Source organism: Ranitomeya variabilis, chromosome 1 (genome assembly GCF_051348905.1).
Source record: "Ranitomeya variabilis isolate aRanVar5 chromosome 1, aRanVar5.hap1, whole genome shotgun sequence".
In the NCBI taxonomy this organism is placed as follows: domain Eukaryota; kingdom Metazoa; phylum Chordata; class Amphibia; order Anura; family Dendrobatidae; genus Ranitomeya; species Ranitomeya variabilis.
The window spans coordinates 872,839,356-872,852,428 of NC_135232.1; the positions used below are offsets into that span (position 1 = coordinate 872,839,356).

General features: G+C 41.1%; 1 protein-coding gene across 2 annotated transcripts in view; it reads right to left on the reverse strand.

The window, feature by feature from the left end:
- DAPP1 (dual adaptor of phosphotyrosine and 3-phosphoinositides 1) overlaps window positions 1-13,073 on the reverse strand; it is a 114,687-nt gene that overhangs the window by 10,412 nt on the left and 91,202 nt on the right. For both annotated transcript variants that reach the window (XM_077277579.1, XM_077277585.1), the window contains one exon: window positions 7,321-7,451. In XM_077277579.1, the coding sequence (XP_077133694.1) occupies window positions 7,321-7,451 (131 nt within the window). The remainder of the gene's footprint in view (window positions 1-7,320; window positions 7,452-13,073) is intronic.

Below are 13,073 nucleotides of genomic sequence, written 5' to 3' on the forward strand. Positions count from 1 at the left end.
GCTGCCTCAGTCCTCTGTGCTCAGTCAGCCAAGAAGATTTATTTCTTCTCTTGTTACACACTCCTCCGGAAGTTTACTGCTATGATGCTGTTATTTCTGCCTACTATTATGCTACAGGAAAGATATATATTTTTGTACTATCTTTGTACTATTATGCTGTGATTTGTGTTTTGTGATACTGCTCCTCCGTTATTGAGACACAAAGTTTTGGGAGCAATGTTTCTTCAGACTGCAGCCTGTTATGCCTCAGGATTCCACTTAGGATTGGCAAGATAGCAAATGGAACACACTATTAGGCCATGTGCACACGTTAAGTATTTTTCGCGTTTTTTTCACGTTTTTTCGCTATAAAAACGTGATAAAAACGCGAAAAAAACGCTTACATATGCCTCCCATTATTTTAAGTGTATTCCGCATTTTTTGTGCAAATGTAGCCTTATTTTCCGCGAAAAAATCGCATCGCGGAAAAAAAAGCAACATGTTCATTAAAATGCGGAATTGCAGGGGATTCCGCACACCTAGGGGTCCATTGATCTGCTTACTTCCCGCACGGGGCTGTGCCCACGATGCGGGAAGTAAGCAGATTATGTGCGGTTGGTACCCAGGGTGGAGGAGAGGAGACTCTCCTCCACGGACTGGGCACCATATAAGTGGTCAAAAAATAAGAATTAAAATAAAAAATAGTGATATACTCACCCTCGATGTCTTCCCGCCTCCACTGCATGCTGTCGCTTCGGTTCCTGTAGCTGATGTGCGGTGAAGGACCTTGCCGATGACATCACTGTCCTGTGATTGGTCGTGAGCGGTCATGTGACCGCTCACGTGACCGCGACGTCATGGAAGGTCCTGCGCACACACACCAGCTATAGGAAGAGGAACGGACGCCGGTGAGGAGATGTCTGGGTGAGTATAAGCATTTTTTTTTATTTTTTTTATTATTTTTAAACATTCTATCTTTTACTATAGATGCTGCATAAGCTGCATCTATAGTAAAAAGTTGGTCACACTTGTCAAACGCTATGTTTGACAAGTGTGACCAACCTGTCAGTCAAACTTTAGCATTCTGCAAGCTAATTACGCTTGCAGAATGCTAAAAAAACGCGAAAAAAACGGAAAAAAAACGCAAAAAAAAAAAATGCGGATTTCTTGCAGAAAATTTCCGGTTTTCTTCAGGAAATTTCTGCAAGAAATCCTGAACGTGTGCACATACCCTTACTCTGCAGGGCCTTCTATTTAAACTTCATTGCTCTCTCTGTTCCCTGCTGGTGATAGCTTATAACTACCCAGTTAGGCGGTGAAGGAGTAGTCCTTATTTGTGACAGTTAGTTGGCGTTTTCTCTAGGAGTTTTCTTCATGGTTCTTGTAGTGTGTGTATTTCCTTATCTCCCATTTGGGTGGCCGCTCTTACTGTTCCCTTGTTTTCCACTTTGTGTGTTGCTTGAACGTTTTTGTATGATTGCAGTTTGCTTTCATCCTAGTCTGTTTCCCCAGTCTGTCCGGTTTGTGCTATCCATTTATCATCAGTCCCATACCTTCCTGGCTGGGGGAGGAATTAGGTCAGTGTGCATTCAGGAGCATAGTAAGGTTGGAGACCCAGGCCTCTCTACCTTCAAGAGTACCCCTGGGACAGGGATAGTGAGGGCCCCAGTTCTAGGGACAGTTGAAGGCTCCTCCTCCTTACTTCAGACCAGCACATTGTTCAGATGTGCTGCCATTTGAATTTCCCAATGGGCGCTGATGTATTACATTCTTGGTAAATGTCTTTAAATGTTTTTTTTTTTCCTAAAACATATATTGCAATGGAATTTATCTGTGTTAGTACAATGGACAAGTGGAGTAGCTACAACCAATCAGATTCCATGCTCTAATTTTTTGACACCTTTTAAAAAATTTAAAGGACAATGTGATTTATTACTAAGGGTTACTACGTAATTAAGAATCCAATAAATTCAATTCTTCTTAGGCTGTGTGCACACGTTGCGGATTTTTCGCGTTTTTCGCTATAAAAACGCTATAAAAATGCATAAAAAACTCATACATTATGCATTTCATCATTTAGAATGCATTCCGCAATTTTTGTGCACATGATGCGTTTTTTTCCGCGAAAAAAACGCATCGTGGTAAAAAACGCAGCATGTTCATTAATTTTTGCGGCTTTTTTGTGGATTTCCCACTATATCATTGCATTGGGAAATCTCCGGAAAAAAACGCACAAAAAACACGTAAAAAACGCACAAAAACGCATGCGGATTTCTTGCAGAAAATGTCCGGTTTTGCTCAGGAAATTTCTGCAAGAAATCCTGAACGTGTGCACATAGCCTTAATCTGTAGAACACATGTCCACATATTAATGGAGCTTTGGATAAAGCCATGAAATCAATAGTCTGCAAGCAACCAGTGAGAATGCAATCATGAAATACTGCCCAAGTTCATTAATTGGTCAGGCTGTATACCTTAACAATTTAAGTCCCAGGCAATTTTTCATTTTTCGCACTTCCGTTTTTCCCTCTCCTTCTTCCATAACTTTTATATTTCCGACAATATGATGATGATTGTATGTTGTCTTTTAAAACCACAACTCATCCCACAAAAAGTATTTTACCATATAATGTACACTGTAAACAAAATTCAAAAATCAATGTTAGCATTGCGTATTTTTCACCAATTTACAGCACTTGCACTTGGAATTTGCTTCCTGTTTTTTTCAGTACATTGTATGGTAAAATGATGATTGTATGGTAAGCTGCAACTCATCCCACAAAAACAAAGCCCTTTACCCACACAATGTACTGAAAAACAGGAAGAAAATTCCAAGTGCTGTGAATTGGTGAAAAATGCGCAATGCTAACATTGATTTTTGGATTTTGTTTTTACAGTGTACAGAGTATGGTAAAAAAATAAACTTACAGAGATTTTTTGTTCATTTAAGTGGTGGAAAAAAAAAATCTTGGTGTCCTGTAACATTTTTTCTATGTTTTCAATTTTTTTTTTCGGCGGGGGGGGGGGGGGGAGGGATTTGAACCTTTGCTACTTCGATCACTTATACTATATACTGTAATTTCAAAGTATTGCAGATTATAGATAAAATCATGGTCTCCAATTGAGCTTAGTCTTTGGCTGATATATATATATATATATATATATATATATATATATATATATACACACACACACACACACAGTGGGGCAAAAAAGTATTTAGTCAGTCAGCAATAGTGCAAGTTCCACCACTTAAAAAGATGAGAGGCGTCTGTAATTTACATCATAGGTAGACCTCAACTATGGGAGACAAACTGAGAAAAAAAAATCCAGAAAATCACATTGTGTGTTTTTTTATCATTTTATTTGCATATTATGGTGGAAAATAAGTATTTGGTCAGAAACAAAATTTCATCTCAATACTTTGTAATATATCCTGGCAATGACAGAGGTCAAACGTTTTCTGTAAGTCTTCACAAGGTTGCCACACACTGTTGTTGGTATGTTGGCCCATTCCTCCATGCAGATCTCCTCTAGAGCAGTGATGTTTTTGGCTTTTCGCTTGGCAACACGGACTTTCAACTCCCTCCAAAGGTTTTCTATAGGGTTGAGATCTGGAGACTGGCTAGGCCACTCCAGGACCTTGAAATGCTTCTTACGAAGCCACTCCTTCGTTGCCCTGGCGGTGTGCTTTGGATCATTGTCATGTTGAAAGACCCAGCCACGTTTCATCTTCAATGTCCTTGCTGATGGAAGGAGGTTTGCACTCAAAATCTCACGATACATGGCCCCATTCATTCTTTCATGTACCCGGATCAGTCGTCCTGGCCCCTTTGCAGAGAAACAGCCCCAAAGCATGATGTTTCCACCACCATGCTTTACAGTAGGTATGGTGTTTGATGGATGCAACTCAGTATTCTTTTTCCTCCAAACACGACAAGTTGTGTTTCTACCAAACAGTTCCAGTTTGGTTTCATCAGACCATAGGACATTCTCCCAAAACTCCTCTGGATTATCCAAATGCTCTCTAGCAAACTTCAGACGGGCCCGGACATGTACTGGCTTAAGCAGTGGGACACGTCTGGCACTGCAGGATCTGAGTCCATGGTGGCGTAGTGTGTTACTTATGGTAGGCCTTGTTACATTGGTCCCAGCTCTCTGCAGTTTATTCACTAGGTCCCCCCGTGTGGTTCTGGGATTTTTGCTCACCGTTCTTGTGATCATTCTGACCCCACGGGGTGGGATTTTGCGTGGAGCCCCAGATCGAGGGAGATTATCATTGGTCTTGTATGTCTTCCATTTTCTAATTATTGCTCCCACTGTTGATTTCTTCACTCCAAGCTGGTTGGCTATTGCAGATTCAGTCTTCCCAGCCTGGTGCAGGGCTACAATTTTGTTTCTGGTGTCCTTTGACAGCTCTTTGGTCTTCACCATAGTGGAGTTTGGAGTCAGACTGTTTGAGGGTGTGCACAGGTGTCTTTTTATACTGATAACAAGTTTAAACAGGTGCCATTACTACAGGTAATGAGTGGAGGAAAGAGGAGACTCTTAAAGAAGAAGTTACAGGTCTGTGAGAGCCAGAAATCTTGATTGTTTGTTTCTGACCAAATACTTATTTTCCACCATAATATGCAAATAAAATGATAAAAAAAACAGACAATGTGATTTTCTGGATTTTTTTTTCTCAGTTTGTCTCCCATAGTTGAGGTCTACCTATGATATAAATTACAGACGCCTCTCATCTTTTTAAGTGGTGGAACTTGCACTATTGCTGAATGACTAAATACTTTTTTGCCCCACTGTATATGTATATATATGTGTGTGTGTGTGTGTGTGTGTGTGTGTGTGTGTGTGTGTGTGTGTGTGTGTGTGTGTGTGTGTGTATGTGTGTGTATATATATATATATATATATATATATATATATATATATATATATACACACTCACTGGCCACTTTATTAGGTACAGCTGTCCAACTTCTTGTTAACACTTAATTTCTAATCAGCCAATCACATGGCGGCAACTCAGTGCATTTAGGCATGTAGACATGGTCAAGACAATCTCCTGCAGTTCAAACCGAGCATCAGTATGGGGAAGAAAGGTGATTTGAGTGCCTTTGAACGTGGCATGGTTGTTGGTGCCAGAAGGGCTGGTCTGAGTATTTCAGAAACTGCTGATCTACTGGGATTTTCACGCACAACCATCTCTAGGGTTTACAGAGAATGGTCCGAAAAAGAAAAAAAATCCAGTGAGCGGCAGTTCTGTGGGCGGAAATGCCTTGTTGATGCCAGAGGTCAGAGGAGAATGGGCAGACTGGTTCGAGCTGATAGAAAGGCAACAGTGACTCAAATCGCCACCCGTTACAACCAAGGTAGGCCTAAGAGCATCTCTGAACGCACAGTGCGTCGAACTTTGAGGCAGATGGGCTACAGCAGCAGAAGACCACACCGGGTACCACTCCTTTCAGCTAAGAACAGGAAACTGAGGCTACAATTTGTACAAGCTCATCGAAATTGGACAGTAGAAGATTGGAAAAACGTTGCTTGGTCTGATGAGTCTCGATTTCTGCTGCGACATTCGGATGGTAGGGTCAGAATTTGGCGTAAACAACATGAAAGCATGGATCCATCCTGCCTTGTATGGAGCATCTTTGGGATGTGCAGCCGACAAATCTGCGGCAACTGTGTGATGCCATCATGTCAATATGGACCAAAATCTCTGAGGAATGCTTCCAGCACCTTGTTGAATCTATGCCACGAAGAATTGAGGCAGTTCTGAAGGCAAAAGGGGGTCCAACCCGTTACTAGCGTGGTGTACCTAATAAAGTGGCCGGTGAGTGTATATATATATATATATATATGTGATGGGGGTCTTCAGTGTGCCCTGACTGCTATGGCATCCATCTGTGCCTCGCAATAGTATCGCTGGGGGCTTATGGGAGCACCAGCTAGCATTCCATTTAAATGCCACTGTCGGAGATGGACAGCCGTAACAGCAGCAATTTGAGCTCCGCTCCGGTTGCTGCTGTTAGGCAGAGATACCGGCTTTGAATATTTCCTACATCTACCGCATGTGGAGAGAGCCCAAGCTCATCTCCTGCTCTCTCTCCACATGATGTCACTCCCGCAATCACATACACATATGTGATAATGCATTTAGGGTTTTAAAAGAAAACATGTAATCACGAATCCACAGAATAGGTGACAACTTATTTATTGCTTAGGGTCCAATTACTGTGACTTACACCGATCAGCAGAAAGGAGTTTGCGTGGGTTTCTTCCGGGTTCTCCGGTTTCCTCCCACATTCCAAAGACATACTGATCGGGAATTTAGATCGTGAGCCCCATCGGGGACAGCGATGATAATGTGTGCAAACTGTAAAGCGCTGCGGAATATGTTGGCGCTATATAAAGATTATTATTATTATTATTATTATTATTAAAGGTGAATGTTCTCCCTATTAGAATAGAGTAGCAGTGCGCACTCCCTACCATCACTCCATTCATGGTTTGCAGGACTGCCGCAAATACCAGAGCACTCGGCAGTCCAATAAAGAATGAATGAAGCTGAGGTAGAGTATACATGCTGCTGCTCAATTTTTACTGTGATAAAAGGATAAAGATAAACGTTATTCTGTGCTCAATAATACTGATCAGGACGAGATCCTGTGGGCAGGGGATAACTTGCTTTCATTGAGCAGTCCCTTGAAGGAACACCTGTCATTATCCCATAAGAAGATGCCCATAGAACAGTTTAGGCTCAAAAACCTAAATTTACATTTTGGGAAAAGGGGGCCATATCTCAGGAATGAAGAACACCATCTATTCTGACTCATGGGTATGTAGAACGCAGTGGTGCCTGGATAGGCCAATTCTTTTGGGCGCTTCCGTATTGACCTGTACTCACGTTCATACCGATTTATCAGATAGCTTAACTCAGCCACGTTCTCATGTAAGAAGACTCCAGGAAAAGAGGATTGCTTTAACCGAAATTCTTGTATTATGATGAAAGCAGCAGGTAAAAAGGAATATTCAACAGAGGACATGTAATAGGATGCATACAGATATGGGGATGATGACAAAATGGAGAATAAGGGCGTGAACAAACATACATCACAGGACTACAGTGAGAGAGTTGGGACAAAATAAAGGGAAAGGCAAACTTCTGCCTAGAAAGAAAGGATGGAACACAAACAATGCAAACATTAAATGATTTCTCAAGTCGTGGGACATGACACCATCACAAGATTCAGGAGGACAGTGGCCTTTACACCAGGTAATATCCAGATTTATGACAGGTTGCCTTTAGGACTGAAGTTCTCAAGTGATAGCATGTACTTACGGAAGGGGCCAGAGGCACCAGGTCGTTCTCAGAGCGTCCAGTCTGCATGGCAGTATGAACTCTGACAGATTCGTATATTGATGGCTCTTCTACTGCTCGAGGATATGGGTATTTCAGTAGGATTAAAGTGCCTGCAGTGAAGAAGAGAAGCACACGTCAGTCTCCGTGCCCGCCGAGGTTCATCTTGGCGCAGTATGATCTGTATTCTCTCTCCATGTGCTGATATGTTTAGGTATAACATGGTAATATAAATAGCATTGCACACAGCTAGCCATCAATGTATCCACACTGACTGGTCAGATTCTCCTAAATGCCCATTAAATGATTATGTACTATTTTTCTGCTGACAGGTGGTTTTTGAAGCAGACACTAAGCAGAAACTCTACAAATCTTCTTCAAGAACTCAAAACCTTAATATTTCTGCTCAGTTTCAGCACCAAAAAGGATTTGGGATGTCTTGGCTCAGTTTCCGCTTGAGCCCTGCTCCAAAACTTCCTAAAAACACACTGCACCATAATAGATGAAGACATCTGCTGCAATCATGTGTTCCATCTGCTGCAATCATAAGTGTTTCCAGCAGATGGCAGCCATACAGTACAGATGGGATCACGGCACACAGTTTGCCAATATTTACATGCTACCACTGCACGATTTGCCAACGTCATTTTTTTTTCCTTGCAACTTGTCTAAAAATCACAGACAGCCAACATTCTTCACTAACATATTTGAAAACCATCATAAATCAATAACATTTTAAATCATAGATATCTACAGCATATAACACTATGCACACAAAGAAAGTATTTACTACGAACTGCACAATGGTGAAAATAGCTGTCAAAATATTCTGTATCTCCAGCTTTCAAAAACAAAGACACATTGATTTTTTTCACGGGAATAAGCAGGCAGGTTTTTGCTATGTAATCTGAGGACAGTATGAGGTAGGGGTTAAAACACAGAATTCAACGATGTGTCACATGTCAGGCTGTGTGCTGTGGTTTACTTACACTGAAGGTTTTATCACCAGGATATTATCATTGGTGTGACTAGCTGGCGCGCAGGCACTTGTGCGACTGCGCCCTCTTCTGTAATAAGCAGCTTACTGTTGATTGACATTGTATATACAAAGCCTGGTGTGGGCAGGGTTAGCATCCTCAGCTCTGCTGCATTGCTATAGCTAAGAACTATGTGTCAAGACTGTAGCACCGAGTAAACTACCGGTAAGTGATACATCGTTGGATTTAGGGTCTCTTTTCCTACACTATGCTGCTCTCAGATGTGGTACCAAAACCTGGTGACAGATTCCCTTTAAGGATAAGGGGAAAATGCCCTGTTTTTACAAACTGACTTTCTGCACGGTTGGCAACACTACCCCCAGACTACCCACCAGCATCACTCTGGTGCCATCTTGAAAACACATTTTAAGTAAAGATTAATTTCTTGCGAAGTATACATCCAGTAATCAATTACATATTTTATTAGAGGGGGAACAAGTAAAATAGTAAACATGATTATGCTATAAATCTTGGCACTTAAATTATTAATATTAGTTATGGAAATAATATTACATGGCTTTGTATGGAGTAAAGCTCTCCTAGGAGCAAAAACTAAACTAAAAGCCATTAACAATGCTGTAACCTGATTGTTTCGTGACTGAGGTTACAGATTGAGAAAACTAGTGAAGACATTCAATGAATTAATACATTATTTCATTTCCTGCTGTCTCTGACATTAGAATGGGCCTTTCTGAGCTTGTAAGGGTTAACAGGCAGGCAGTTGGAGAAAGCAACTTTCACCTCTAGGAATCAACTTCGCATTGGAACCTCCTGAAGTACAGAACAAAATTAGTAGCGGCCGACAGCTGCTTTGTGACCTGTGTGCAATGAGTCCCCATCCAACAGGTGCCTACACTATCTGCTGGCAGCTCCTAACCCGCAGCCAATCAATGGGGCTTGGAAGAGAAACCACTCACTCAATGCCGGTGTTGATCCTCTTTAAAGCAGCAGTTCAGAGGAGAAGCACGTAATACTATGCGGACCCGAAATCCGAAACCGAAAGAAAAAATCCTAATATTACTTGGAATATGTTCTAATGGCTTCAGCACGCCAACGCTTAACTAATATGTTTTATCATGACATTTCTATTGTTCCTATTACATGTCCTGAGCAGTCACTCGTTATATCTTAATGAAGGGTATTATCTAATTTCCTTAGCACAGATCCACCCTAAGGGCCCCTTTCCACTTGCGAGGAAAACGGACGAGTGCAATCCGATAAAAAATCGGATTGCACTCGGACCAATGTTATTCAATAGGTGTCTTTTCATTTGCAATTTTTTTTCTCAGCCGAAATCGGACTGAGAAAAATCTGGATCAGCTGAGAAAAAAAATCGCAGCATGCTGCGTATTGCTGCGATTCTTGGACGAGACTCGCCAATGCAAGTCAATGGGTGCCAGAAAAAGAAAAAAAAAATAAAAAAAATAAAAAAAATAAAAATCGCACAGCACTCGCACCATGCGAGTTCTGTCCGATTTTTACGCACCAGTGTCCTTTGAAAAGCCGGCAATTCAGTGCGGTGTACAGTAAAATCACACTGACAGGTTAGAATAGAGTAGATATATACACATAGAATGTGTATATATACATATATATGTCAGTGAGACACCTATATATGTATATTTATATTTAATGCAGCACTAGATAGCATAAAAGCCGCTAATTCAATTGCCGGCTTTTGCTCTCTCTTTCACAAACCCGACAGGATATGAGACATGGTTTACATACAGTAAACCATCTCATATCCCTTCTTTTATTACATATTCCTCTTCACTAATGTAAGAAGTGTGTGTGTCAAATTTGGGGGCTCTAGCTATGAAATTAAAGGGTTAAATCGCGGAAAAAATTGGCGTGGGCTCCCGCGCCATTTTCTTACTCCAGAGTGGTAAAGCCAGTGACTGAGGGCAGATATTAATAGCCTAGAGAGGGTCCATGGTTATTGCCCCCCCTGGCTACAAACATCTGCCCCCAGCCACCCCAGAAAAGGCACATCTGGAAGATGCGCCTATTCTGGCACTTGGCCACTCTCTTCCCACTCCCGTGTAGCGGTGGGATATGGGGTAATGAATGGTTAATGCCACCTTGCTATTGTAAGGTGACATTAAGCCAGATTAATAATGGAGAGGCGTCAATTATGACACATATCCATTATTAACACAATAGTATGAAATGGTTAAAAAAAAAAAAACACACACAATATTGCAAAGGTTTTTAATGAAATAAACACACAGGTTGTTGTAATATTTTATTGCTCTCTCAATCCACCTGAAGACCATCGTTCTGTAAAAAATTAAAAATAATAAACCAATATACATACCTTCCGTAGATCTGTGACGTCCCACGATGTAAATCCATCTGAAGGGGTTAAAATATTTTACAGGCAGGAGCTCTGCTATAGTTACTTTCAGTCGCGGTGATGCGCCCCCTGCTGGATGTCCTCATATGACGTCGAGCGTGGGAAAAAGTTCCCAGGCTGCAGTTCATGAGGACATCCAGCAGAGGGCGCATCACGACGACTGAAGGTAACTATAGGTCATTGACCTACATTACCTTCATTCCCCGGGGTTTACAGGGACGAGCACAGCTGCATTAGCAGAGCTCCTGCCTGTAAAATATTTTAACCCCTTCAGATGGATTTACATCGTGGGACGTCACAGATCTACGGAAGGTATGTATATTGTTGGTTTATTATTTTTAATTTTTTACAGAACGATGGTCTTCAGGTGGATTGAGAGAGCAATAAAATATTACAACAACCTGTGTGTTTATTTCATTAAAAAACTTTGCAATATTGTGTGTGTGTGTTTTTTTTTTTAACCATTTCATACTATTGGATTAATAATGGATAGGTGTCATAATTGACGCCTCTCCATTATTAATCTGGCTTAATGTCACCTTACAATAGCAAGGTGACATTAACCCTTCATTACCCCATATCCCACCGCTACACGGGAGTGGGAAGAGAGTGGTCAAGTGCCAGAATAGGCGCATCTTCCAGATGTGCCTTTTCTGGGGTGGCTGGGGGCAGATGTTTGTAGCCAGGGGGGCCAATAACCATGGACCCTCTCCTGGCTATTAATATCTGCCCTCAGTCACTGGCTTTACCACTCTGGAGTAAGAAAATTGCGCGGGAGCCCACGCCAATTTTTTCCGCGATTTAACCCCTTAATTTCATAGCTAGAGCCCCCAAATTTGACACACAGACACTTCTTACATTAGTGAAGAGGAATATGTAATAAAAGAAGGGATATGAGATGGTTTACTGTATGTAAACCATGTCTCATATCCTGTCGGGTTTGGGAAGGAGAGAGCAAAAGCCGGCAATTGAATTAGCGGCTTTTATGCTATCTAGCGCTGCATTAAATATAAATATACATATATAGGTGTCTCACTGACATATATATATGTATATATACACATTCTATGTGTATATATCTATTCTATTCTAACCTGTCAGTGTGATTTTACTGTACACAGCACTGATTTGCTGGCTTTTCAAAGGACACCGGTGCGTAAAAATCGGACAGCAATACGGATGTTGCGATTAAAAAAATCGCATGACACTCGCATGATTTTCCTCCGTTTTTTCGGTCCGTTAATCGGACCGTTTTTTCTCTCGCAAGTGGAAAGGGACCTTAAGACTCCAACTCATCTTGTGAAAAGCCAATTGCTTTAAGAAGTCTATTTTCTAACTATGCGAGGAAATCATATGATCTCAGCTAAACTTGGTGCAAGCTTAAAATGTTTAGATTTTTAGGATCTGAAAAGGTTTATTCGCATTATTATAGCGCCAGGATGTCATGAACTTCAGTTTCCTGCACCTCTGGCGGCAATGATGTTAGGGGGGGGAAAAAAGATCTGGCATGTTGAATTTCAGAGGCAAAGAAAAAAGAACACATCTGCTCAACCCTGTCCAGGTATCGGTCAATCTAAAAAAGGTGCAGTGCACGAATAGAAACCACGGGTCGGCTCCCGGGTGAAAATAATCAGGTAGAAGGCAGAAAGACATCCCGCAAGCACAGTGGAAAGGGCTATAAAAACATTTTTTCACAACTATTAAAATATCAAAAGGAGGAAAAAAAAAGAAACACACTAGGCCTACACGTTTCAAGCAATAAGACTCTGCTTGAAACGCATAGGCTTAGTGGTTTTTCATTTTTTCCCATTTGATATTTTAATAGCTATTAACCTCTTCCCAAAATCCGCAGTAAATGTATGGCACTGCGGGAGCTGCATTCCCACAAGCCACCATACGTATACTTCTTAATCAATCGTGCGGGCTCACACTGAGTGCCGCCACAATCAAATGCAGCACTGCGCTTGTTTAACCCCTCTGATGCCGCTGTCAATAGTGACAGCCACATCAATGGGCATCGCATTGCAAAAATCACAAAATAAAGAACATAAAAAAAGAAAAAATATTAATCCAATAAATGCATTTATTTACCGTATGTAAAAACAAAAGCAAAAAAAGGTTGACATTTGGTATCACCGCTTCCAAAAACAACCTATAAAACTGTTACACTACTTATCCCCTTCAGTAAACACCGTAAAAAAAAAAAAAAGGCAAAAAACAATATTTTATCATCATGCCACCAAAGAAAAAGTGAAATAAAAACTCAATTAAGATTAATGTGAATAAAAATGGTATTTCTGAAAAAGTTATCTTGTCCCACAAAAAACAAGCCGCCATACAGC